Source organism: Glycine soja, chromosome 4 (assembly GCF_004193775.1).
Source record: "Glycine soja cultivar W05 chromosome 4, ASM419377v2, whole genome shotgun sequence".
NCBI lineage: Eukaryota > Viridiplantae > Streptophyta > Magnoliopsida > Fabales > Fabaceae > Glycine > Glycine soja.
In genome coordinates, this window is record NC_041005.1 from 47,404,865 (window position 1) to 47,432,183 (window position 27,319).

A 27,319-nucleotide genomic window follows, 5' to 3' on the forward strand; every position below is an offset into this window, starting at 1 on the left:
CAGTTCTTCATAAAACTCACTTTTCATATAATTTTCACCTTATTTAAGTTAATATAAAAAATACAAAGTAGATCCTAAAATAAATAAAAAAGATAAGATTTTTTTAAAAGAAATACGTGTTATTAATTAAATAAGAGAATTATTTTAAAACTTGTAAAAATTAGTGGACAAATTTTAAAAAAAGTTTAGAAACCGTTCATATATTTTAACTTTAAAATAATTAATCTTTAAAGATAAAATTATAAGAGTTTAAAATTAATTAAAAAACTAAAAGTATAATTAACCACAGATATTTTTTTATTTGTAAAATAAAATTAAAATTTATATTAAAATATGATATAAAGATGGTCTTATTGGTGTTCCGCGTAGCAATTGGCGACCACTTCAACCTCACATCTAATTGCATAAGCAAACTCCATTTGGTTTCAAGAATTACTCACTGTAATTAATTTCTTAGTGTGCTTAATTTTTTTTATATATTCTTCATTACAAAAGCCAGCACACATCAACTACAATTAAATACCACCCAGTATCCAGCCATTATTGTTTATATTTGGCCATTAAGAAACCCAGATTATTTTATATCCCATGCATCCAATCCAAATACCAACACTTGCCAATTTGCTATTGCAATTTGCAAACACAAAAGTGGTGGATTGTAAAACATGCCATCGTTAGGACACTGTGAGCCAGGGAAGAAGACTTTTGAAAGAAAAGATACATTTTTCTTTTTTATAATAATGCTCAACAAGTGAGATACAGCCCTCCAAAAAAAAAAGTGAGATACAACCAAAACAGTTTTCTTTTTATTTATTTATTTAATTTTACACCTCATTTGTCAAACATATAAAATCCAAAACAACTTCCCTTACCTCTCAAGTCTCCATCAATCTAACTATCCCAAACCAACTTTGCTACTTCGCACGAAACACCATCTGTACACATTTGACGATTGACATGAATATTTTTTATTCATAAAATATTGTTTTTAAATATTAATCTAGAAAAATGATATTCTTTCTCCTTATTGTAAACTAATACGTTTCTGTTCTTTATTGTCTCTATTATGCAATTCGCTCATTCACAACTCACCGTAAGAGGTGTGGCATTCACAAAGAGGAGAGTAGAAACTGCCCCTACTGGTGCAATTGTGATCGAGGATCTGTGCCAATAACTGATCCATACTAATATTTCAAGAAGTTTCGATTGATGCAGCTGTAATCGCAGTCTCAAAATTTCATTGCAAAAGATTCAAAAATGTTGATGTTACAGTGACAATTGCTGTCCCAAATTAACCATTTTTTAAAACCTTAGTATGAACCGACATTTTTCCTCATCAAGTCAAAACTATTAATGGAAATTCGATTTTGAGCTCGTATGCAAATACTAATGTATATTCTACGCATATGGCAAAATAATGTGCATTATGAACATAATCAGCGATGAGAGTGAAAAGGGAAAGAAAACTAAGGCTGATTCAGTTAGTGAAAAATAAATTCTTATCACACAAAAACATATCAAGATATTGGTTCAATTCTGGTTGCTGATAGAGAACTTTGTTGAAACATAATACTCTGTAAACACTCAATAACCCTTGTGTCCTGTGTTGGTTGAACTCTGGAGACTCACTGTAATTTTTTACCATAAAGAGAGAAAAGTGACTGGGATGGGCATGAGTACAGGTGGCACGTGACTCACATGCCCTGCCGTCACGAATACGTTTGACATTTTAGCCAATAGTTTTATGCGCATTCAATACCCAATAGTCGTAGCTGATAGATAGATAATTAGATATAGCATGCTTTTTGACGAAAAATAGGAACAGTGACAAATGAGACAATGACTACCACATCCACATGCATGTCGGCCACAACCAAAATGCGGGAAACTTTAATATATGTAAATCCTAATTTCAGAGTTCAGACAAGGAAACCAATTAACACGGCATTTATGTTCTTCAAATCTCAATCCTAATTTTAATATAATTTTATCTTTTCCACCACTTGAATCTATAGAGTATATTTGTTTCGAGTCATATACATTTATTTCCAGAAATATAAGTTGAAAATGGATCATTCTCATATTTAGTATAAATTATAAAAAAATATTCTCAGTTCTATTCCAAAGGTATATATATTTTTCACGATTTCTTCACTTCCTATTCGAAATAGGTGAGAATATTGTATTTCCATAGGAATAATAGTTATTGTTTAAAATAATTTCTTACTTCTATTTTTTTAATATTTTTTATTTTTAATTGAAATAAACTTTAAAATATTTCAAAGAATATTAAGTAGTTAACAAGCATGTTGATGAGAAAATTGTTCAGAAATATCATTTCCAGGAGTATAATCTAGTCTGCGAAACAAACGTCACCTATAGATTTTAGTTTTGAAATAAAACCTTGCTTGCAATGTATTAAGACTTATTATTTTTAATTATTAGTTTGTGGTGAGGTTCCATATATTACTTAGAACTTGGATTTAAAAACTTATAGGATGACAGAGAAGAAAAAAAAAGCATAGAAATTAATTAAAATTATTCACATCAATTTTAAATTTCATCTCCATGTATACATAGAAAATACTTCCTCTGTTTTTTTTTTAATTGTCAATTTTTTTAAAATATTTTGTTTCTATTTATCTGTTATTTGTAAAATTTAAGGTCATTTGTCAAATATACCCTTATTTATCTCTTAATTTTTAATTAATTTTACACTTGTAGAATAAAATAGAATAAGATAGAAAACCCAACAACTATGTTTTTTTTTTTTTACAAAAACCCAACTATATATATATATATATATATATATATATATATATATATATATATATACACGTTCAATTTATTTTGTTTCAACAAATAATGAAATTAACTATGCATCTATCTAAACTACAGTGTGTTTGTATATTGATTGACATTCGTTTTAGAACTGCAATTAATTTGTGAGAAGTAATCATTTGCTGCTTTTTTTTAAAGAAATAATTTGTTGCTTGTACCTTAAAAAAAAATGTTGTTGCTTGCATGTGTCCGTTTGGAAAATTTTAAACTGAAAAACGTATACACCATGCATCAATCATTTATATGTCAGATTACTTGGGTACCGAAACCTTTAAATAAAATTAATCCTCCCAAAATAACTCATGTATGGGTTGAGGCACCAAAGATCTCAGAAGTAATGTGGAGAGAATGGGGCGCCATGATTTTTTTTCTAGATAAACCAGAATCTTAATTCAATTTTGGTCCAAAAGAAAATAAAAGACTCGTTTTTCAATTATTAGCATGCACGCTAAACGCCCATAATCATGTGGATCGAAGTGGCAATCTCGGCTCTAGCATGCCACATGGTTATGTCAAAACAAAAGGACTTGGAAGTCTAGTTCATGAACAGTATTAGAGAAAGGTAATTTTGTTGCTAACTTTATGTCATGCTAATTAATTAGAGCTTGGAGCAAGATTAAAGATGGAATGAGTTTGATTATACTCCAAGTAATCCAGGCATGCTGATCCAAGCTGATGTTGTGGGGCTTTGATATAGCAAAACTACTTCTCCCATTGGGTTGCAGCCTCATTTTGCATAATTTTTTTTAGAAAATACTACTTAAAAGGCATCTCATTTTTGTTTGTTCTTTGGAATAAACTAGCAATTTACTTATTGGAATTATTCTGTACTTGCATTTTATTCACTAAATTTAATTACATGACGAGTTTAGTTTTTAATAAATTTACATAACACGAATAGTGCATGTCAACTTATTTTTTTAGCATAAAAAACTTAATGATAAATATGTTTGAAAATTTAGGGTAGTTTGAATACTTTGAAATTATAGTGTATAAAACTATAAATATTTATGATAAACTAGCATTAATAAATTAAAAAAAAAACAATTTTTTTCAAAACTTTCCAACTCATTTTAAAGAATTATAATAGGGACATTTAAAATTCTTTCAATCTCATTAACTTGATTCAAAGTTAATTTTAAAAAACTCGAATTTTAAAAATTAAAGCAAACGTATTTTGAAAAAAAAATTGTATATTATATTTCAAATGATTTCAACTCAATGTCTTGTAATTTTTTTAAAATTACATATAAATTTTATTTCATACCAATTCAATATTATAATATTAAGTGATGTTTGAATTGGGATTAAATCCAACTTGCATGACCAAATTGTAATGACAATTACGGTGAAGATTCAGGATTTCAAATATTATAATTTAAGTGTCATCAAATATCTTTCGGTTAAAAGTTAAAAATTAATCCATCAAAATATAAAGATTTTTTTCCTTGTAATCACCTTAATTAAAATATTTGATTCTTATTTTTTTTACAAAATCTTTTATTCTCCAATTAAATCACAAATATCTCTACAACTTCAATTTTTTAAGAATTAACCTATTTTTATGGATGATTTTTCATATATACATAGAGATTAAACTCTTAATTACATGCATACCTATCAATTATACCACATCATAGCAGTATTGATTATTTCCTTAAAAAAATAGTATTGATCATTAATGTATATATTATTACTATATTAATTGCAAATGAAATTAAATTCAGATTGAAACAAATAATCTCAATTAAAATTTGTACCTTGTCAAATAAGGAGGAAGCTAAACTGGTCTTGAAGGGGCCTACAGACAAAGCAGTCTATGAAGGACATGTTGGAGGGTAAGTCAATGATGGCTTTTTATTACCCCAACCGAAACGCAGTTCTCAAAGATCCAATAGCAACCAACACACACTCACTGCTCAAATACCTGTGAATGATTCGATTATTAATGGATAAAGTAACACTCGAAACTGACAAACATAACCGATAAACCAAGTGGCAGCGCCACTTACACAATTCCTTTCACCGAACTCACTCTTTTGATTTTGATACCCCTTATTATTATTTATTTCCATACCCTCTCTTCACTTCTTCCTCACCAATTTTCTGAACACTGACACTCTTCTCTCCTTAAAGCCACCACATTCTGATACCCTTTTGATCAATCAAAGTGAAGATCAGCATAGAATGCTTGTTTGATTCTATTTCATTGCTATGGATAAGTACGAGGCTGTTAAGGATTTGGGAGCTGGCAATTTTGGGGTGGCTAGGCTCATGAGGAACAAGGTCACCAAGGAGCTTGTAGCCATGAAATACATCGAGCGTGGCCCCAAGGTTTCTTCTTTTATACAATCACTTCATCAATTTATGATTTATCCCAACCCTTTTGTGTGTTTATTATTATATTAAGCAGTTAAAGAGATGGTAGAACTTGATGCAGAACTGAACAAAGACTTATGTTTGTTAATTATTCTCCTATGATTTGTGAGTTTTATTTCTATGTACCGGTTTACGCTCAACCCATCAGAAATCATATGACTTTTAAAATAGTTAGTGTAAGAGTGAACAAACTTTCCATATATGGCGGTTTGTGTCGGTTCATACACTACTTACTCGTGATTTATTGTCTTTTTTTTTCTTGAAAGAGAACGAAAGGCTTCAATTTTACTTCAAATTTCAGATTGATGAGAACGTGGCAAGGGAGATTATGAACCACAGGTCCCTTCGGCATCCCAATATAATTCGTTACAAGGAGGCAAGGAATTTAATTAACTTCTTTTGTTTAACCTGTTGGATCACTTTGTGTTGAGCACTAGCACTGCACAGTAATGAATTATTTTCTGTTTTTTTTTTCTTCAATGAGATGTTGATTTTGCAGGTGGTTTTGACTCCCACACATTTAGCAATAGTGATGGAGTATGCAGCAGGAGGAGAGCTCTTTGAGAGGATATGCAGTGCTGGCAGGTTCAGTGAAGATGAGGTTAATAGCTTCACGTACTCTTAGAATTTTCGTCCTTGCTTTTGTTTCGGTGTTATGTCTCGCTCACTTTGTTTCCTTTGGTTGTAATGTTCAGGCTAGATATTTCTTTCAGCAGCTGATTTCCGGTGTTCATTTCTGTCATACCATGGTATACTCATGCTCCAGTTTGTGGAAAATCTGGCATTTACAGAGAAATTCACAAAGTGAGAACTTATGCTTTTGCTTTTCTTTTGCAGCAAATATGCCACAGAGATTTGAAGCTAGAAAATACCCTTCTAGATGGAAGTCCTGCACCTCGGTTGAAAATTTGTGACTTCGGTTATTCCAAGGTATTGGGATTAGTATCATTGAGCTTAAAACTTCAATTACTGTTATAGTTGTTTGAATGTTTCTTGTTTGTAATGTAGTCATCTTTGCTGCACTCACGACCCAAATCAACAGTTGGAACACCAGCTTACATAGCACCGGAAGTTCTTTCTAGGCGAGAGTATGATGGAAAGGTACTATATTAGCTGCACATTGAATTGTTTCTTTAGAGTTCCTTGGATCTGATTTATTTATATATTGATCTTAACACTTCACCTTTGTAGCCTGCTGCATGTCACTGGAAACTTAGCTTTTTGTGCATGTGTTGAGGGGTTTGACTGATGGAACGTGTGTTATAAGTTTATGACCAAACACTTACTCATCCCTAGTTTTGTTGCTTTGTTCCTCAAATATGCTACCTGGAATAGAGTATGTTGAGTATTTTACATGCTCACTTTTGACCCAATGTATTAATGATTATATAATGTTTTTTCTGTTTTAAATATTTAGTTGGCTGATGTATGGTCATGTGCGGTGACTCTTTATGTCATGCTGGTTGGAGCATATCCCTTTGAGGACCAGGATGACCCTAGGAATTTTAGGAAAACAATTCAGGTATGTTTCCTCCCTTTCAAATATTTGCATAATGTTTCATGTTATTTTAACATCATTCTTATCCTGATTTCCTTTCCTATTCTACAGCGTATAATGGCTGTTCAATACAAAATCCCTGATTATGTTCACATATCTCAAGATTGTAGGCACCTCCTCTCTCGTATATTTGTTGCAAATCCATTGAGGGTATGTTGTGATGCTTTAAGAACTAAACTTTTTTGTGCTATTATTGCAATTCAGTTAGGCCTCCTTGCAATTGCAATTCAGACCATGTCATGTTTGCCATGTCACTTTTACGATCTAGAAGTATATATTTGTAAGTACTACTATTATGTTTACTTGTCAACCTTTTGCTAATGAAAATAAAATATTCAGAAACTTTTTGGTAAAATAAACCTTATTGACTTATTGTTGATTGAAACCTATACCTAAAGAGGAAGTTTATGACCAAAAATTTTATTTTCATCATCTGGTCAATTCCTGTTTGGTGGATAGGTATGATTGGAGTGTTTCCATTTCTCTTACTTTGACTTTTCCGTGCATCTTATCAGCAAGAACATGAATTTGGTCTTCTTTTCTCTTCCTTGTACTTCTTTCCATATTTACTTAGTGTCAGGACATCATAAGGTTTGAGAATTGGGACACTTATGGTACTCGTCTTCTGAAATTTAGGTGCCATGTACAGAATGTACTTAATTCTTCCTGGCTGCTGGTATTATATTTGAATATAAAGAATTACAGAACTTTAGTTAATTTACTAGTATTTGATTCTGTCCTTTTTAATCTAAATCCTTATATAGTTTTCACATCTTTACATCTTCTTTGGATGGTCTACTAATATCGTGTCTTTAGTCTCCTGTGCCTTTACCCATCCTCGAAGCAAAAGACAAGAAAATGTGCTTTCTGTCAAACAAGATGCTCTTGAAAATATAACTAACTACATTTGGACTTATTTATGTAGAGCTAACTGCTAGACCATTTTATTTATTACAGAGAATTACTATTAAGGAAATTAAGAATCACCCATGGTTTTTGAGGAATCTTCCAAGGGAGCTAACTGAATCTGCTCAAGCTATCTATTACCAGAGAGACAGCCCAAACTTTCACCTTCAAAGTGTGGATGAGATAATGAAAATTGTAGGAGAGGCAAGAAATCCACCTCCAGTATCTAGGCCTGTCAAAGGTTTTGGCTGGGAAGGTGAAGAAGATTTGGATGAAGAAGTGGAGGAAGAAGAGGATGAAGATGAGTATGATAAGAGGGTCAAAGAGGTTCATGCAAGTGGCGAATTTCAAATTAGTTAAAGCCCTCAAATTCTTGTGTACTTTGTTGAAATATTGTACTTTTTAGAAGTCACCCTTTTTTGTGTACACGAAGTCACCTATTTATGTGCATTATAATTATGGCTCTGTTGTTGTAATATAGTACCGGGTATCATCAAAATGGTTGCTATGTATGAGAATAGTAGTTGTCTAATTACGTTCTAAATCGACATGAGAACCATAGTTGTCTGATTACATGCTAAAATCTAAATTACCTTTTCCTGTTTTATCTCCATGATAGTTTTACTTAAAAATGCTTTCTATATGAAGCAAATGGTTATAATTCAGTGAACAATGATCTCGGCCATGTAATGATGCCTACAAGTTCTCACTTTCGTTTGAAGAATGAAGCATGGCCACACTTAAAAATTAAGAATTAGAATCACATTTAGAAAAAGTACTTGCAAAGTTACTACCATCTTTCTCAAAAATTCAGATCAACCAATGGATCATGTTGAATCTGTTATGATTTATGAACACTACAATTTTCTAGATCTACAAATTCTGCTAATTGTTTTAGTCAGCATCAATCACCGCAGTACATATGAGACCCCTCTAGATGCTGTACATGCTAGGTACAAAGTGTATGGTGGAATTGATATTACTGGTCTTGAATATGGATATTCAACCTCCTGAGCCAAATGGAATGGACAGTCATATGGAACATATCATACCTCTTTGGGGGCTCATTAGGCACAAAATGTCTTTGCACTTGTTTCACCCTCTTGTACATCCTCAAGTACTGCCTTTCTGAAATTCCCATGAGTATCTTTTTGATATTTGGAATGTCCTTCACATCCACTTGAACTGAAAATGAATTCCAATTCAAAACATCACTAAAGGGTGGAACATAGCCGTCAGAAATCAGAACTGGCACACATTCTGCAAATATTGCTTTCACTACTCTGGGACTAGCTACTTCATAACCACTTGGGCAGAGGCAAAACTTGCTGCTTCTAAGCTTTGTGTAGTAAGAGATTCCCTCAGGAAGTTCCTCATAGATTTGCATATCTTGGTCTTTGTTTTTCCATGTACTTTGGAGTAGCTATCTTATGTAGCCATGCTGGTGGCCTGCAAAGAAAGCAAGGATGGTCCTTTGAGATGGGGGATACCCTCCTACTAGATTTGTGACTTCCCCCTTAATAAGTTTAATCTCAGGAAATGAGACATCCTTTGCAGGCTTGAATCCTTCAGATACATTTGCGTTGCATAGAACCCTTATAGCATTGTTGTAGAAGTGATCCACGTAACTAGATACAAGCGGACCCTGTCCATTGCCCAAATAGTATTATTAGAAAAAGGGTCTCATCAGCAAAATTTCTGTCACATTCTTAACATTGATGGCCGCAAAATTGAAATTTATGTGTTTTGGCTCTTTTATATGAAAGCAATTGTTTCCCTTCAAATATCTTAAAATGAACTAATTCAAATGTACATTAATTTTGTCTTAAATATAAGGAATCTGATATAAATTTGACAACTTAACAACATGAATATAAGGAACTTGATATACATTTTGTCCTAAACACAAAGCATAAGTCAAACAAGCATGAGTGAGTTTTTTTTATATATTTATTGTTTTTACTCCATTTTAGCTATATCTTAGATTAATTAAGGAATTGAATTTCCTTATACTAAAGAGAGAGCTCATTGCTTACCCAATCGTGGCAAGAGAGCATGAAGTGATCATAGCCAAGGGATCGATTCCAGAAGGGATGTTTATGGGCTATAACCTGTATGTAGTCTTTTACAACAAGGCCAAGGGGATCTAGATTATAATTGGAGCCACGATCATACACATATTCGACCAACATAAACCCCACTAAAGGGCAGATAATACACAAAAGCTTCATCTGGATCATAAGTACGATAGTACCTCCCCTTTTCCATTTCATGTATGAATCTCCCCTCAGTGGCATATATGTCTTTGCTTAGACCATTGTGGAACAACGGTGGCTCCCCTTCTTCATACACAAAAATCTTGAAAACCTTTTCCATCTCTAGGTAACTCCTGTCAACAAATTACTAAAATCAATAGAAACTAAAGTACAGCTAGTGAGATTATCAGCTCATTAACTTTTGTGGCCATATAATTTCCACTTCTTTTAGTTTTGTTTTTCTTAATGTTCAAGAATGTATAATTGTTCAAATACAAGGTGGTTGTCATGTAATAATTCACTCACTAAAAGAATAAAATCTCTATAGGAACAAGATGGTTATCATGCATTAGTTTGATGCAGAAATTTGTGCTAGACCAAAAAAATATGTATGTACCTCTGAAAGGCATTGACGTTTCTGTAAATTGAACCTTGAGGAACATAGTCTGGATCTTGGAGGTTTGATGTCAAATTTCGAATTTTGCTAGCTTCTCTGATGGAATACCTTGCTTTAGCCAATCTTGCTTCAATTCTTCCTAACTTGGTGTACTTGTGATCTGTAAGGTACCCTTTATCCGTACCTTTATGCTTAAACTTGGAGTCATTTTCATCACCCTAAAGACCGACCGCGTACCAAGAAAAGGACAAGAAACCCCACAAAAAGAAAGGATGAAAAAGTACACTATGTTTGAAAGTAATTGAAAAGTTAAAAATGAAACCAAGACATGGTGATTTCTAATAACAAGTTGATTGTAGGAGCATTGCCCTCTCGGATATTTTTAGGGTCCAGAGTAAAAACTAAAAAATGGACCCCTGAATAACTGAAATTTATTTCATAAATAATTCATCAAAAAAAAATTTCATAAATTTATAAATTCAACCATAAAAAATAATACACAAAATTCTTATATATTAAAAAGTTCAACAAAATAAAGTTAATAAATTTTCTTTTTAGATTTTTTTAAAATTGTGAGGTCCCTCAAAATGAGATTCTAAGCGTTGATCACCTTGTGTATGTGACTGAGATCGCATTGTGTATGAGATAGATATACACCTTATTGAATATTTCTCGATGAGGACCATGATGATCCGAGTCAAATGCAGTTGGAGATGGAGCTTCTCCCTCATGATCATCATGTAATATTGAAGCACTTTTGTTTTCTGTATCCAAAGAGGAAGTTGGTTCTCCCCTCCAAGGTGAAGAAGAGAAATTTGGAGCGAGAAGACTCCGACAAGAAACAAGAACTAGTGAAGTTATGAAGAAAAGAGCCATGCACAAAGTGAGAAGGCCAACAAGTGGACGAAGAAGAGAAGCATACTTTGGTAGAAGAAGCTCTCATCTTAATTAATTTACAGTATCTATCTTTTCGCCAACTACGTGAACAAAGCTCTCAATTCAATGTGAAGAAGTTGGAGGTGGAGAAAGAATGATGATATCTGGGGTGGGGTGCATTTCTTGGTGCTTAGAGAACAGCGATTCTTTACTCAAGATGCCAACTATTCTTACGTACCAAGAGTAACGTAATATGGAGGGAAAAGCAAATATATTTGTGACTTTTAATAGTGACTATGTCATGCATGCTTGACATCTTCAGATAAGTTGGTAGCCAATATATATGTGCAATTATGTTTAGCGGGATAATGTGGGAGATTTTCAAAACGGAAAGTTTTTAGTATTCTTTTTTATACGAAAGTATATGTCTATGATCATTAAAAGATATACGTTTTTAGTATTCTTTTTTTTTTATGAGAATGTACAAATACGAAAGGTTGTATCCTTCGGTAAAAAGTGTTTTTTATTTTTTTCATCATATATGTATCTTTGATGGGTTTTTTCTATTTGAAAAGGTGTATCTTTTCATTAAAAACAAAAAAAAGACATAAGATATTTTATAAATATAATCAATTTATAAGAAAAAAAGATATGATACAAATAAACGTACATAAATATTGAAATCGACTATTTTTTTCATTTAATTTTTATTATTATATTGAAATAACTTTCTTCCTTCTCTTTTTTGACAAATTCTTTTTTCCTTTATGTATAGAGTAAATTATTATTCTTTAAACTACCATAACAATGAGCTTGATTGTGTACTCAAAAAATAAAATTCTAATTTCTACAAAAGATTGGCAAGGCCAATCAAACTTAAAACAGTGTTTCATATGCACTTAGAAATCTTGCATTTTTTAAAATTCTTTTTTTTCATATATCCATTATCACTAATATATTTCAATAATACAATCCTTAAAATGATTTTTATATTGTACACTAGTTATCGACTTAATATTGTGAAAGGGAAACATTCATGGGAATAAATTAAGAGACAAGTTAACTTTGTTGTATATACAGAGAAGATGATAAATAGATGTGTCTGGGAAAAAAATAGATTGATATTTTTGCTACTCAAAAATCACACAATCAATAACAAAAAACAACATCATAAACAAAATAGAAAAAGATTACAAATTTATTTAATGTAGTTCGAACCTTTATCTCTACATCTACGATTTCCTTGCAACAAATCTTTAGAATAAGTCGGACAAACTTGTAAATCTTCCATCAACATGATCCTCCTCCCTTACCTAGGGTGATGGCTAGGTAATTTTTCTCTTGGTAAGAACATGTGCATATAGACCTAACATTATAATCTTAAAGGAGGCAAAAAATCTCTAATTTATATAATATATCTTTAATTTTAAACAACATTGTAGGAATAAGACAATATCCTCTCTTTTTTTAAACCTAAACAATGTAAAGATTTGAAATTAAAAATTTAAATTATTTTCTAATAAAATGATTACAACATTTTTAAAGCCAGTGTTTCATGAATTGCTTAAAATTAAGCATCTTTGCTTAACAAATTTTTATATTGAAATAGATAACTTGACACTGTATTACTCAATTCATTCTTACCAATCAAAGAATCATTTTTTCAATTGCAAAATTTAATATAATTGAAGCTAAACATTCATTCTAGCAACTTTAGCATTCAAGTAATTTTCTATGTAAATTTTTTAAATCTATATAATATTATAAGACTTACAAATTTAAAATAAATTACTCATTTAATCAATCATACATTATAAATACTCTTATACATTCTACATAATATATCTAGAAGGATAAAGAGACAACTAAAAGATATATACCTTAGGGTGTTAAGAAAAAATAACTATTTTTTTAATTAAAAATTACAGTAAAAATATACTAAAATATTATATATTTTTTACGATTTTTTAAATCTCTTAATCCATATCCTTAAAATAGTGGATATAGCATGCATTCTTATTTAATTTATCAAAAAACAACTTTTGATAAAGGATCCCCATGTTGGCCTTTCACAAAACCCTTCTACTAAAAGCATGAGCCTTTTTCCCTAAATTATATATACCAATCTCCATCCTTCTATGATATCATTTGTTATTATTTTTTTGCCAAAAAATTATTCTATGTTCATGAATACATTATGTAAAAATAATAAGTATTTTTGGAATCTCCCCCAGCCAAGTTATTTTATTTCAACATATCATTCTCAATCTGATTCTCTGCCGCAATCAGTATGGCGTTTTGCGGTTGACATTCATATGGTGTATATGAGTAAAGTAACTTAGAATTTCCCTTTATTGTAATTTTAATATTTTATAGAAAATATATATTTTTAAGGTTTAATTATTTGATTCTTATAATTTTATTAGTTGTATCTTTTAGTCTTTTAAAGTAATTTTTTTAATCCTATGATTTATATTTTAATTTTTTTAGTCTGTAATTTAAAAATAATTTTTTAGTTCTTATAAATTAAATTTTAATTTCCTCGTAGTCTCTTAATTTAAAAATGATCTCTTTAGTTTTTATGTTTTGTATTCTAATTTTCTTTTAGTCTTTGTTATCTATGAGTAATATTATCAATTATAATTAACTACAAAAATATTAACAAATAATTTATAATTAATTTATCATAAGATAATTTATAATAATAAAATAATTGATAATTATAACTAATTTGTTGTTAATTATTTATATATATTTTTTATAATAAAAACTAAAAGATAATTAAAACATAAATTATATAGACTAAAAAAATCACTTTTAAACTATAAAAATTAAAAGAAAATTAAGATAAGAAAACTGATAAAATGACTTTTAAACTATAACAACTAAAAAAAATTAAAACTAAAAAATAAATAAGTAATTTATCTTATTTTTTAATTAAGTTTTTTAAAACTAAAGTGAGGAGTTAGATAAACGAAAAAGAAGTGGTCGGAATTCAATTCAGTCTCACCTGCCCCTACCTCTAAAGTTTCAGCATCAGCCTTAACTTCAAGGGTCCCTCCTTGCCTTCAGAAGCCATAATAATATACGAATACGATACAATACGAATACTACACCCAACATTGATTATTCCTAACATTTTCTCTCTCTAACTCAGAACCAGTGGGGAAAGAAAAAAAAAGTATTAGACTATTAGTAGCTCCTTATTTCGAATCTCATACTCACCCAACTACCCTCGTGCCAGTTCTATCTCCTTCTCCTCCAAATTAATTGGAGTTAAGTAAAGTTATCATCTTTTCTCTAAATTGGTTTCTGGGTAATCCTTGCTCATAGCTTTAGATTTTCCCATCAAGCCTCTTTTTTGTTGCTAAGGCTTCTAGCATACATTGGTGGCAGTGCTGATTTATCACTATCTTTAAGCTATGAACACTCCAATTCATGCCCCTTCATCATCACCATCTTCTTCTTCTTCCTCCTACATGCTTCGTCCTCCTTCATGCCTCTCTCATCCTTCTCGTAACATCAAGTGTCCTATGTAAGTGTTCTATTTACCATGATTCTGATAATTTTGTGCCTTGTTATCTTTTGTTCTGAATTTGCATTTCTCATCGACCCTTTTTTTGAAAAGTAAAGTTTTTATTTGGAATCCAACAATATTTCCATTTCATTCATAGAGTTGTTTCTTAAAATGGCTTAAAATCGAGTTAATTAATCAGAAACACTGTAAAGGATGTCCTGTTCTATAATTGAAGTTCTTGGCACTGGCATTTATAAGAAGGATTTTCGGCAATGTTTCTACATATTATAAAAAAATGTCATTTCGTACGTTATTGGCACTGGCAAATATAAAAGGGAGTCTTTGTACTAATTATGAAAATGGCATTTTTTGGTTGGAGATACAGGTCGAGAAGTGATGTTCCATTTCTTGGTTGGTAATTTTTGCAACTTGAAATGAATTTTGGAATGGAGTTTATCTATAACTTAATGATTGGTTTACCTAAGGAAATATCCTTAGAATCAAGTACTCTTTGTTCCCTTTCAAGTTCGCATGTATGTTCATGAGTCATGACCGCAAATTTTGCATTTTGAGGGGTCGTGAGCATGATTTAAATTTCTGCTGCATTTTTGTTTCTTTCCCGATGCATGGAACTGCTAGACTTTCATCCAAGCAATTTTATGTGTATAATTTCTCTGCAGCTTTGAGTTGTGCATCAAAGTGCAACTTTTCTTTGTCTTCTAAACTTGAATGTGATAAAAAAAAATTGATTCTTCGAAACCTCGTACAGAACTGTGCCTTATTTGGGTCAAATTTTTTATTACTAAATGTCAAGATTAATAGAATTTCCCAAAGCGTATAATCTTTTATTTTCATAGGTTGTTACCACAGGCAATTTGTACCTCTCAAAAGAAGTACTGGTGCTTCAGAGCTCATGTGGAGGCTTCTTTTAACACTAATCCCTTGAAAAATTACACATCAGTCAGTTGCTCTACATGGTGGTCTGAAGCACAATCCTTAGTTTCTTACAAAACACACAACAAACAGTTGTTCACTGTAGGATCTTTAGCAACTTCAACAGCTCAAGATGTTTCTGATACAACTCTTATTGGTGGTGATAAGATTGGCGTGTTACTGTTAAACCTTGGAGGTCCAGAGACTCTAGAAGATGTGCAGCCTTTTTTGTTTAACCTTTTTGCCGACCCGGTAATACACTAGGTTTTACAGACTTAGCATTTGAGCTGTCATTTTTTACCCTTCAATTCCTTTAGGTTGAGATTAACCTACAGCTACCAATTCCTTATTGTTTGGTGTTGTGAACTATCACACAGGATATAATACGTTTGCCAAGGATATTTAGTTTTCTTCAAAAGCCATTGGCTCAATTTGTATCTGTCGCAAGAGCCCCAAAGAGCAAAGAAGGCTATGCTTCAATTGGTGGTGGCTCTCCTCTCAGACGCATGACTGATGAACAGGCATGACACTTCCTGTTAACTTTTTTCTTTTCCATTATGAGATATATTTTACTTTCATATTTGTAAATAGGCATCAGATACTTCAAATTTCAATTTCCAGAAATTTAACTAATTATATTTGAGAGGGAGTTCTGAGCTGTGTATTTGTACCTGACATGAAATTTGTCTCTTGCCAATTTTCTCAACTTTAGATTTTGTAAAGTGAAAGAATAGCACAAGAGCAGAGCAAAAAATTGCAAAGAGATTTCTTGATATGAGCATCATGTGTATTTCAAGTTCATCTAGCAATAGTGGTTATAACTATTTTTATGTGGTTACTATTACAGCAGAAATATTTTTTCTGTTGGGAACTTAAGTTACTGTCTTGGACAATGTTATATTGTCACCAAATCCTTAATATTTTTCAACCATTTCAATCAAACTTTGAAAATTTCACTAATCCATTGAGATTTTACAATCAACTTATGTTATTCCGTTAAATACTTTTGTTTGACTCTATTATTATCCTGTTAGTCCTAGCTCATCTAATGAACTCTTTCACAGGCCGAGGAGTTGAAAAAATCTCTTTGGGAAAAGAATGTCCCTGCTAAAGTGTATGTTGGCATGCGTTACTGGCATCCTTTCACTGAAGAAGCTATTGAGCAGGTAGTTCATGATGTTGACTTCAACAGAAGTTGATTAAGATTATGCAATTGGTGGATTCTCTTCCCTGTTATTATCCTACGATCTGAGTTAAAAAAAAATGTAGCTGCATGCTTCATATTTTAAAAGAAAGTATGTAAAATTTCAAAATAAGGATTGCTTGAAGCAGTTGTCATTGATATGCATTATTGGGCAGCTTCCATGCAGTCAATGCCTTCTATCCTTATGAAGATCTTTCTTGGCCAACACCAATTATATCTGAGTTCTAAACTTCTTATTAAGATTGTTAGTAGTTAGTTTGAAACATTTTTGGTCACTTTATATAATTATACTGCACTTTAGTAAGCACACATTCGTGCGCTTGTGTGAAAAAACTTTGAGCTCATTTTCTTAGAAACTATTGCCATTTTAAAGGTATAAAATTTGTGCTTCTTGGGACTGTTGAAGATTGCTGTGTTATAAAAATTCAAAGATATGCAGTATAGCAGGTTATCCTTTTGTGTCTTCTACCTTTGAACGGATTCATACCTTAATGAAATGATATATCAATGTCATATGAGAAATTAACTACTATTTGGTTTAAAGTAGTAATGCTTGTATGAAAACAAATCATGTTTTAAGAAAATCTCAAGGAAAGAAGAAATTTATCAAAATGATAACAAAAATCAGGAATGCTGAAAATAAGAGCTTGAAAGTATAACTTTTACAATCATATTTATCATTTATCTTTTTGTGATTTCTTGCCAATCTAATTAATTTATCCTTTAAAATTATATTGTGTAGATTAAAAGGGATGGAATTACAAAGCTTGTTATTCTTCCACTCTATCCACAATTTTCAATATCAACGAGTGGCTCAAGCCTACGTCTACTGGAGAGTATATTCCGGTGAGTACTATAAAATATTGCTATCTCATTTATTATACTTCAAATATTAAACTATCTAACATATTGTTATTGGTTCTTCAGAGAGGATGAGTATCTAGTCAACATGCAGCACACAGTAATACCCTCATGGTATAAACGTGAAGGATACATAAAGGCCATGGCAAATTTAATTGAAAAAGAGCTGAAGAGTTTTGACTGCCCCGAGGAGGTTCAACATTTGATTAATGCTTTAAATTTTAATGAATTAGAAAAGAAAAGGCATGGTTCCTTGATATTTTTCTATTATCATTGTCATTTTCATAATTGAAAATTTGACAGCAAGGTAACAGATTGATAAGAGTAGCCAACTTGCTTACTATACTTGGTTAAAAACAAGATTATTTAAATAATTTATTCAGAATTCAGTGTTTATTTCTTCAGTCCAACAGAGTTCCTCTTGTTTCTTAGTGTTTGCATGAGTCCAATTAATTCATGCTCATTGCAGGTCATGATATTCTTTAGTGCACATGGGGTGCCTCTTGCTTATGTGGAAGAGGCTGGTGATCCATACAAGGCTGAGATGGAAGAATGTGTGGATTTGATCATGGAAGAACTTGAGACACGAAAGATAACTAATGCTTGCACCCTTGCTTATCAGGTATCTACTTTTTGTCTCTTTCTGCAATCGATTCTCCAGGAATTCTGATATCTACAACTTTCTCTTTTTAGATTTTGCATTAAAATGCTACTATATAGTCCTCACTGAAATCCTACTTGGAAATTCTCTGACTGACTGAGTTCCACTAGGCAATAATATTCTAAGAAGTTCACCAACCCTCTCATAAAGAAAGCTCTTTGGGAGAAAATTTTCACAATGAGTTCTTCTGTCTTCAAACCTACCATCATATGATACCCCAAAGCTGGACACTACTTCTAGACATGTCTTTTCCTGGATTTCTGACAATTGATTATAATTCTTGTTACAGAGTAGAGTTGGACCAGTGGAATGGTTAAGACCCTATACAGACGAGACAATAGTTGAACTTGGAAAAAAGGGAGTGAAAAGTCTGCTCGCTGTTCCAATTAGGTAAATATGCTAGTTTTAGTTTACTCCTATCTGTCTCTATCATCTCTGCCTCCTCCCTTTATCTCTTTCCACATGCACATTGCTAACTTGTGCTTAATTCACAGCTTCGTCAGTGAGCATATTGAAACTCTAGAAGAAATTGATGTTGAATACAAAGAGTTGGCTCTAGAATCTGGTATAGAAAAGTGGGGCCGTGTTCCTGCTCTAGGATGCGAACCTACCTTCATTTCTGATTTGGCAGATGCCGTTATTGAGAGTCTCCCATATGTTGGTGCCATGACAGCTTCAGACCTTGAAGCTCAACAAGTACTCTTTTGAACTCCTGTATAAATTTATATTTTCATATTCTAGATGGAAATAAGCATGGTTTTTGAAAAGGTATAGGCATCACTGGAGAGTAGGTCACATAGTTTTTTAGTTCTGTAAAGAGGTAAAGGAAGATCAAAAAGAACATTGGAGGATATTATTAAAAGGGATCTCATGGTGAATAGTATCTCATGAAAATTTTGTTTTTAACCGAGCCTAACAGCTTTCTTTTTCTATGATCCATGTAGCCAACCTTATCTAATAAATTTTTTATTTAATCATTATATTCAAGGAGGAAATATTTCATTCAGTGTTCTTTTGAGTTGTGATTGAAACACACACAGAAATTTCCATAGATTTATTGATGATCTGTTTTGTAGTTATATACATGCATCATGTGATCTAATTGAAAGTTTGCACCCTTTGTCAGTCCCTCGTTCCACTGGGCAGTGTAGAAGAGTTATTGGCAGCATATGATTCACAACGCAGGGAGTTGCCACCACCAGTTATAGTGTGGGAATGGGGTTGGACAAAAAGTGCTGAAACTTGGAATGGAAGAGTAGCTATGCTTGCTGTGCTTCTTCTTTTGTCTTTTGAATTCACTGCAGACAAGGGTTTGCTGCACCAGATGGGAATATGGCCCTTGCTTAGATGAATGAATCATCACCACATGCCCTCTAAGCCAGGAATTTAGTTGAGTTCAATTTTGATCATTTGTCAGAATATGGCTTTTTTATACTACAATTAAATCATGTTCTTAACACAGTTTTCAAGTAGTTGTTATCATAGTCAATCTCATTTTACAATATGTGTTAATGCATGATTAGATCAGTGTAAAAGACTTGACAGTGGTTCAATATAAAATCCATTCAGTTTTGCTTGTAAAATAATTTTAAGCATATTATGCTACTCAAATCCAAGGCATGCACTCAAGAGGAGTTCTCAAATGTAGTTTAGGCACAGTATTTATGGATGGAGAAGGGAGAGAAAATTTGTATACCACACACAATGTTTTTATATGTATCTAAACTTAAAGCTTTGTTGATTGGTTTACGTGAGTTGGAAAACTACTTGACTGTTCTAGCTGAAGAGCAGTTGAGGCAATAACAAGTTCTATGTGAAGTGTGCACTCATAGGAGAACACTGGCAACTTTACTATTTTGTTGGCCAAAATCTACTAAAGACATTTTGTAAAAGGTGCTGAAATTGTTGTTCCATTTGTTGCACATGTGCCTTTCATTCACAGAAGTACTGATTAGACATGTCTAGCAATATGCTTTTATTTGACAGTTTATCGCTGCTACTTTGTAATTTTGTTGACGAAGAAAGTTTAGGAATTCTAGGTGTGGACATCACAAACTTCAATAATGAATATTGCAATTTACAAATGAGTTCTACATTAAGAAAAAGTTGCAGTAGTTTCTGTATAGCTACTATTGTTTCAATTGTTTCAAGTCTTTGCATGAGTTCCAATTAAAAAAGATAGAGTTAAGAGAGATGCTAAAGTTGCTATTATTGGAATGAGTTTGGACTATAATGAAGGGAAACCAAGTAATACCGGAGAAATGAAAAATAAAATAATAATGCAGCATACATTTCCTCTCGTTATTCTTTTTTCGTTGCCATCAGATTAAGGGGTAGTTGGAAAAAATTATTTACTTCAAAATTGTTTATTATTTCATTGATACTATAAAAAATTACTATATTAAATTTTTTATTGTAATACTCAGTTTTTTACTATTATTTTAATCCTTAAAATTACATGACCGTTCTTCATTTTTATTAAATGTTTCACTTCAGTGTTACAATTTTCTCAGGGGTGTTGTTAGATGCACCCAACGTTATTGCTGGTGCACCCGACATCACTTAAAAATGTCAGAAATGCCCTTGCAATGTTTTGTTGTGCGGATCAACTTGATCCGCGAAAAACTCCTACGGATCAAGTTAATCCGTGTAACACGGGCGGACCAAAAGTGGATCAAGTTGATATGTGAGTTTTCCACGGATCAACTTGATCCGCAAACATTACACGGATCAACTTGATCCGCATGAGATTGAATTTTTTAAAAAAGTTTAACTTTATTGAAATGTAAAGCACCACCACCATGGATCAACTTGATCCGCAGCTTTAAAATCTACATGCGGATCAAGTTGATCCGTAAAGCACCACCACCACATTGCCAAACGCCAGTCAAGGAGAATGTGCGAGGAAGAAGCAGAGCAGCATAACAACACCACCACCAAGCATTTTAAAGAAGCTTGCGGATCAAGTTGACCAAATCCTATTTTTTAATCTTAAATCCTATTTTTGAGCCACTTAGAGGCATTTTTTGGAAAAATGAGTTGATCGGGGATTTGCCAGGGGATTCCTCATTCAATTTCGAGTGTTTTGACATATTATGGGCCTCAAACGGACATTTCTATCAAAAGTTACAACCGTCTGAAGCTTACAAATCAACTTGATCAGTGAAAGACTTCTTAAAAATCAACTGCGGATCAACTTGATCCGCGAGTGTCTTACGGATCAAGTTCATCCGTGTGTACCTTGCGGATCAACTTGATCCGCGAGCAACTTGCGGATCAAGTTGATTTGTGACATACTTGTGAATCAACTTCCTCCATAACAAACTTGCAGATCAACTGCGGATCAATTATAACATTTGCGGATCACATTACAACAAACGCAGATCAAACAACGTCAGTTGGGTGCACGGTAATCGTTTTAAATGCTCACGGGGTATTTTTGTCTTTTTGCTATGGTTGATGGGTGCATCTAGCAACACCCTTTCTGAGCTGCTCAATTATATGTGTGAATTTAAGGATATGATAACACTTTAAAGCAAAAGACAAATCTACAATGTAACCTAAAAAAAAAGACAAATCTACTATGTAAGAAATTGTAGCTAGTTCTGAATCTAGCATGATTTCGATTTATTGAATAAAAAGGCTTAATTTTAATCTTTCTTTAGTTTCTTGATCCACAATTTTGATTTATCTATTTTATTTTATTTTTTGCAATTTCGATTTTCCTATTTTAAAAATTTACAATTTTATACCAATATTCAGTTTTACATATGTTTTATTTTTTTATTTAATTAAACCTTAGACCTAAGGTAGTATAAAGAAATAATTTAATTAATTAAAACATATAAAGTAAAAGAAATAAGTGCATGTGAAATTAAAAGTTCAATCAAAACTACAAATTTTTTAAAATAAAATAACTAAAATCACAAGTCAAGAATTAAAAGAGAACCAAAATTGTAATTTAACCAAATAAGAAATAGCATGGACAAACAAGTAAAAGTGGTGTTGTTGAAGGTTTTAAAATGGTTTGCTAAGAAGAAAAACAGTAGTTTCAAGAAATTAGGGAAAGAAAGACCAATAACACTTACACATGAAACTTAGAAAACCTCGGGTCACATCCTCTGAGAGAGAGAGAGCATAATTACAAGTAATATATAAACTGAAGCTGATGCGGCTTCCCTTTCCTCCTCCCATCTCAATACTCACCAAGACTAAATGAGAAATCACCAATTCCTCATGCTTAAATAATACTAATAAATGCCTTTCCCTTCCGTAATCTGCAAGGCATTACAGGGAAGGCACCTTCGGACCAACTGTGCAGGCTCCTCTTCCTCCTCAGCTTCTTCATGGTCAAATCGAGTGGTGGTCATTGTAGCTCTGCCAGCAAGAAGGTCATCATGTCTTGCAAGAACTTTCTGAAGTTGCTCATTCAATTCAATTGCTGGAGAAATTATCCTTTCATCTCTACAGAAGACCAATGCATAACCAATTTAAGGAATAAATTAACCATATAATACTACTAATAAATGCCTGTGTTGTGCTCGAGACATTTTGATTTTAAATTGCTTAATTTTATAATGAAGAAACAATCTTTAAATTTAAAAGGAGGAAAAGTCAAAGTTATGATTGTCTGTCATGATTGCAGAGACCAAGAAAAAAACATTAATAACTTTATCATGTTATCATCGGCTCATCAAAAGACAATATGTGTCCTTCTGTAAACAAATTCAACTTTCCAGTAACGTTCTATATCAACTTCGTTTAACTTTTCTGTTCATGGTCTTATTGTTCAATATATAAATAATATTATTAGGTGAGAATTATATTAAAAATTATGATAAAATATATTAATGATATTTTTAATAAATAAAAAATCTTATCTTTCTGGCCTGTTTACTTTTGCTGCTTTCATATTATCTGTTCTTTGTTCAACAGTCTATTTTAATTTGCATAGAGAACAAAGTGTCGTGAGTACACCTTATAGCAATAAAATTGTCTCTTCGCAATTTCTTATTTCAAAAAACATAGAATTTATTGTTGTAGCAAAATGTTTAGATTTCTAACTAAATCAATTTTTTTAACGGGATTTAATTTAGTTGGTTGAACAAGTATATATAAATTGTTATAAATTTTTTGACTTTTTTATTCTCAGAATAGATTGGAATGGTTAATAAATTTTTGACATTATAAATTATAGTTTGTTATTACACAATTATTTTAGGAATAATTTGTTTACGGTCAATTAATTAAGAATAAATAAAATGATATACTACATTTGACTGAGGGTCCATCTTTAAATATTTTTCTTTAATTTAGTAGAAAATAAAATAGTAGGCTCAATATCTTTCATTTCAGGTCCAGCCAAGTGGTCTACCTGGCGCTTAGTTACAATGACAAACCCGCCGCATGATCCATTATTAAATATTTGAGGAGCAACATAAATATTCAGAGAGAGAGACTATTATTGTTTCCTGTTATTCCTCTTTGACAGCAATGTCTTGTTTCTAGGGTTGGTTAACTTGGTGATCTAAGACTTCTCCTGCGGAATCTTAAAACCTAGCCGCGATGTCGGCAGAAACACAGCCATAGAGTAACCGCAGCTTCAGCACTTTCATTTCTCATTCGATGAGGGCCCTTCTCAGGAATCACCTCTTGCGTTTGTCATGTTCTCCAGCTCGCACGCTTCTGGTTCGGCTTCAAGCGTGCGAGCTGTCATCGTCATCTTCTTCTCCTCCTCGTGACTCCCGATACGTTAGGGTTTCGGTGTGGTGGGATTTGAGGAGCTGCCCGGTGCCTGATGACGTGGACCCTTTGAAGGTTGCGCCGGCAATCAGGCAGGCCGTGAGGGCCAACGGGATCAAAGGTCCAATTGCCATCAACGCTTTCGGGAATCTTAGCTCCCTCCCCGAGCACCACCTGGACACACTGGCTTCAAGCGGCATTCAAATCACCCACTTTCCTCAAGGTTCTTTTCTTCCCTTTCTCCTTTTTTCACCATTGTAAAGCTTTTGACCGTTCCGTTATTCTAATTGCTAGCTTCTCACACTTTTTTTTTCTTCTGTTGGCTAACTAAGATTTGGTGGAGTCGAAGCTTACGGAGTAAAGTGTGATTTTTTTTATTTTTTTATGAATAACCACAGGAAGCATACCAGTGAGACACTTATGTGTGTTTGGTTTCTATTTTTAAAATCTGGTTTTAGTTTTTAAAATGTAACTACTCAATGTTGTTCAGTCAGCTGGTTGAGGACGTATAAGGCGCACACAATAGAGTGTGAAAAACATCTCCCGGTTATTTCTCTCTCTTTTTTTTATATAGTATTTGTTTTGGAAACAATTTTCAAAACCTGATAGATTTGAATTGATTGTTGAGTAAGGTGTAATTGTTTTAGAAAACAGTTTTTAATATGAAAAAAGGCAAGGGAATATTTTTTCGTTTTAGGGTTTAGTTCACATAAAAGATTAAGGATAAGTGTTGATTTAAAAGGTAATGAATAAAAGTAGTTTTGTAAATGTGTTTGGCTAGGAGTAAGACCAAATGTCTTCTACATAAGTTCTGCTGGTTGCAGTTTTAAGTGCAGTGTCTTTGTTTTTTGTTGCATGGCTTGATTCTAATTAGTCTAATAAAAAATCATTAATTCATAATCTTGAAATGGATGTGCAGCCGTAAATGTTTGACAGTTTCATGAACTAGTATTTATGCTCCATATAGCTTTATGGCTTTCTTATGGTTCATTCATCTACTTTTTAGCTTTTCGAATCATAATGTTTTAGGTAATTTGCTATAGGTTGAAAGAGTTCTGTCAACGTTGATATCATGTTTTGGGCATACAAAAATCCTCCACCTGCACACCTCTTCCTGATATTGAGTGATATAGGTTTTGCTGGCTTATTACACCGGATAAGCTTGAATAATTACAATATCTTGCTCGCTGTCTCAACGAATGCTCCTGTTCTCTCCACGGAAGCAACTATAACGTGGCAATGGTATAAATTGCTTAAGGGAGAAAATCTTATTGGAAAACATTTCAACCATCCTCCGGATGATCCATATGGTTCTTGGTATGGAAACTTTAGGGTGCCCCTTGAAAACCCATTCCCAGCCAAAACTAAACCAGATTCCTTAAAAATGAGTTCTAAAGGCTCATCTGATGATGACATTGTTGGGTCTGAGGATGCGAGTCGTAAAAGTCAGGAAAGATACACAACTTCAATGAATCGCTCTGCTGGAAATGATCAGACAACAGTGGATGACATTGGTACTGCAAACTATGAATCTGGAAATTTTAGAGCAAGGGACAAATGTGTGAATCCAACTAGAAAGGAGGTTGATGATGTTTGTCACAGCCCATATGCTTTTCAAGTTGATGACTGTCTGGTTGATAAAAAAACTGGTGGAAGTGATGAAACATATAGGAAAGGTCCAACATTCTTTGGCTGGATCAGAAGCCAGTGGCAATTTTGGAAAGGCAATGCAAAATCTGGTGATTCAACTGCTCATCAGAACAAGGTGGTTAATCATTTTGAGGATTCTAACTCATCTGAACTGGTAGACCAGACAGTCCAGACTGTTAGTGATTTTGAAGATAAGTCATCAGAACTGGACCAGAATGCTATTTGTTCTGGAAAGCCTGAGTTGTTTTCTAGCAGTTCCATTTGGGATGACATGGAATCTTTTATTTTCACCCGCAGAGGATCAGTTATTGTTTACGAGTCAAAAAACAGGTTAGTGTGCATCCTAGTTTCATTCTAATCTGAGCCTCAACTACAAAAGGAAAGAAAACAATGCAACAAATTAATAATATCACAAATTAATCTGACCATTTTGATATTTTTATTATGATCATTATGTAGCTACTTGTTTAAAGAGTTACTTAATAACATGCTACATTTTGTTGGTTTCAGGGAGGATATGGCACGTAAATTATGGAAGAATGGACCCCCAGTTTTTAGATCTCTGTCTAAAAAAGATATCCTTCAATTGTTGGAGTTATTAATATCAGAAAAAAAGTGGTTGGAGGAAACCCCCACCCAAACATTTCCTTTTCAGTTTGACTCAGTGAAATATATAGTGAGGTTATATGGGTCTAGATATGATATGTTAAAAGATTGTGAGAAACTTGTAAGGGAGATATTGAGGGAACACCCAGATGGTTTTAGAATCAGTTCTTTTCCAAGATTTTTTGTTGTTAGGTATGGCTATCATCTTGATTTAGAGGAGCTTGGTTACCGAAAGTTGACAACCTTACTACAGATGATGTCGGGAGTTAAAGTAGAGTCCAATTATATTTATGAGTTAAAGTAGAGTCCAATTATATTTATAGTTCCCACCAAAGATGGTAGCACGGAATCTCCATGGGAGGAATTCGGTCCCGTTTCTGTCCACAATTCCAACCAGAGTAATCTGGAGTCAGAATTAAGTCAGAAAGCCATGGAACTGCTTGCATCAAAGTGTCCTGATTATGATCCTATAGTCTCAGGCAATTCTCTGGTTGACAAGGAATTGCAGTTTTAACTGGCCATGGTTCTTTATATCAATTAGATGTTCAGAATTACTATTATATTTTGGTTTAGTTATTATTTGCAACTATTGTTAAGTCTTTTAGCTGTAGCCTGATATTTCTAGTTTCTCTTTTATATTTTAACATATTCTTTTTTTTTTCTTTCCAAAAGGGCACATTGACTGCATTATCTAAAACAATAAGTTGGTGTTTTGATTTTCTCACTGTGTTTCGGGCTTTTCTTGTTGTTAAAAGGAGAAATTGTTATTCATTATCCACCAAACAATATACAAAACAGAATTGTGTTATAATTTATGTTTGTCTTGTGTTTTTCTCCTTATGTGATATCTTAGCAAATATCACACACTCTAATAAATTGGTACTTCCAATGGATGAAAGTGAAATTTCTATAAATCTGTGTTTTGGAACCCCT

General features: G+C 32.6%; 4 protein-coding genes and 1 pseudogene across 4 annotated transcripts; 4 read left to right on the forward strand and 1 right to left on the reverse strand.

Annotated features, from left to right (window-relative positions):
* The first annotated feature begins 4,698 nt into the window (after positions 1-4,698).
* On the forward strand, positions 4,699-8,291 carry LOC114410027 (serine/threonine-protein kinase SRK2A-like). The gene is made up of 9 exons (XM_028373766.1): positions 4,699-5,175; positions 5,522-5,596; positions 5,720-5,821; positions 5,916-5,969; positions 6,058-6,150; positions 6,229-6,321; positions 6,638-6,742; positions 6,830-6,928; positions 7,736-8,291. The coding sequence occupies exons 1-9, from the start codon at positions 5,056-5,058 to the stop codon at positions 8,042-8,044; spliced, it is 1,050 nt and encodes a 349-aa protein (XP_028229567.1). The 5' UTR covers positions 4,699-5,055; the 3' UTR covers positions 8,045-8,291.
* Positions 8,292-8,423: 132 nt separating this feature from the next.
* On the reverse strand, positions 8,424-11,212 carry LOC114410895 (annotated as a pseudogene).
* A 3,118-nt stretch (positions 11,213-14,330) lies between these two features.
* Positions 14,331-20,194, forward strand: LOC114410028 (ferrochelatase-2, chloroplastic-like). The gene is made up of 10 exons (XM_028373768.1): positions 14,331-14,747; positions 15,587-15,914; positions 16,040-16,183; positions 16,727-16,828; positions 17,609-17,712; positions 17,794-17,920; positions 18,197-18,349; positions 18,678-18,778; positions 18,883-19,084; positions 19,515-20,194. Exons 1-10 carry the CDS (start codon positions 14,635-14,637, stop codon positions 19,737-19,739), a joined length of 1,599 nt encoding a protein of 532 aa, XP_028229569.1. The 5' UTR covers positions 14,331-14,634; the 3' UTR covers positions 19,740-20,194.
* Positions 20,195-23,766: 3,572 nt separating this feature from the next.
* On the forward strand, positions 23,767-25,308 carry LOC114410030. Its single transcript, XM_028373770.1, has 2 exons — positions 23,767-24,353; positions 25,174-25,308. Exons 1-2 carry the CDS (start codon positions 24,014-24,016, stop codon positions 25,176-25,178), a joined length of 345 nt encoding a protein of 114 aa, XP_028229571.1. The 5' UTR covers positions 23,767-24,013; the 3' UTR covers positions 25,179-25,308.
* LOC114410029 lies at positions 25,174-27,108 on the forward strand. Its single transcript, XM_028373769.1, has 3 exons — positions 25,174-26,110; positions 26,291-26,652; positions 26,682-27,108. The coding sequence occupies exons 1-3, from the start codon at positions 25,203-25,205 to the stop codon at positions 26,726-26,728; spliced, it is 1,317 nt and encodes a 438-aa protein (XP_028229570.1). The 5' UTR covers positions 25,174-25,202; the 3' UTR covers positions 26,729-27,108.
* Positions 27,109-27,319: the final 211 nt, after the last annotated feature.

Coding starts and splice junctions, on each gene's coding strand:
- LOC114410030 (XM_028373770.1), top strand. CDS start 24,014: ATGAGGGCCCTTCTCAGGAATCACCTCTTGCGTTTGTCATGTTCTCCA.
- LOC114410027 (XM_028373766.1), top strand. CDS start 5,056: ATGGATAAGTACGAGGCTGTTAAGGATTTGGGAGCTGGCAATTTTGGG. Junction 6,322..6,637: donor GGCGAGAGTATGATGGAAAG/GTACTATATTAG, acceptor TTAAATATTTAG/TTGGCTGATGTATGGTCATG. Junction 6,929..7,735: donor TTGTTGCAAATCCATTGAGG/GTATGTTGTGAT, acceptor TATTTATTACAG/AGAATTACTATTAAGGAAAT.
- LOC114410028 (XM_028373768.1), top strand. CDS start 14,635: ATGAACACTCCAATTCATGCCCCTTCATCATCACCATCTTCTTCTTCT. Junction 16,829..17,608: donor CTGAAGAAGCTATTGAGCAG/GTAGTTCATGAT, acceptor TATATTGTGTAG/ATTAAAAGGGATGGAATTAC. Junction 18,779..18,882: donor CTGCTCGCTGTTCCAATTAG/GTAAATATGCTA, acceptor CTTAATTCACAG/CTTCGTCAGTGAGCATATTG.
- LOC114410029 (XM_028373769.1), top strand. CDS start 25,203: ATGTTTTGGGCATACAAAAATCCTCCACCTGCACACCTCTTCCTGATA. Junction 26,111..26,290: donor GTTTACGAGTCAAAAAACAG/GTTAGTGTGCAT, acceptor TGTTGGTTTCAG/GGAGGATATGGCACGTAAAT. Junction 26,653..26,681: donor ACTACAGATGATGTCGGGAG/TTAAAGTAGAGT, acceptor TATATTTATGAG/TTAAAGTAGAGTCCAATTAT.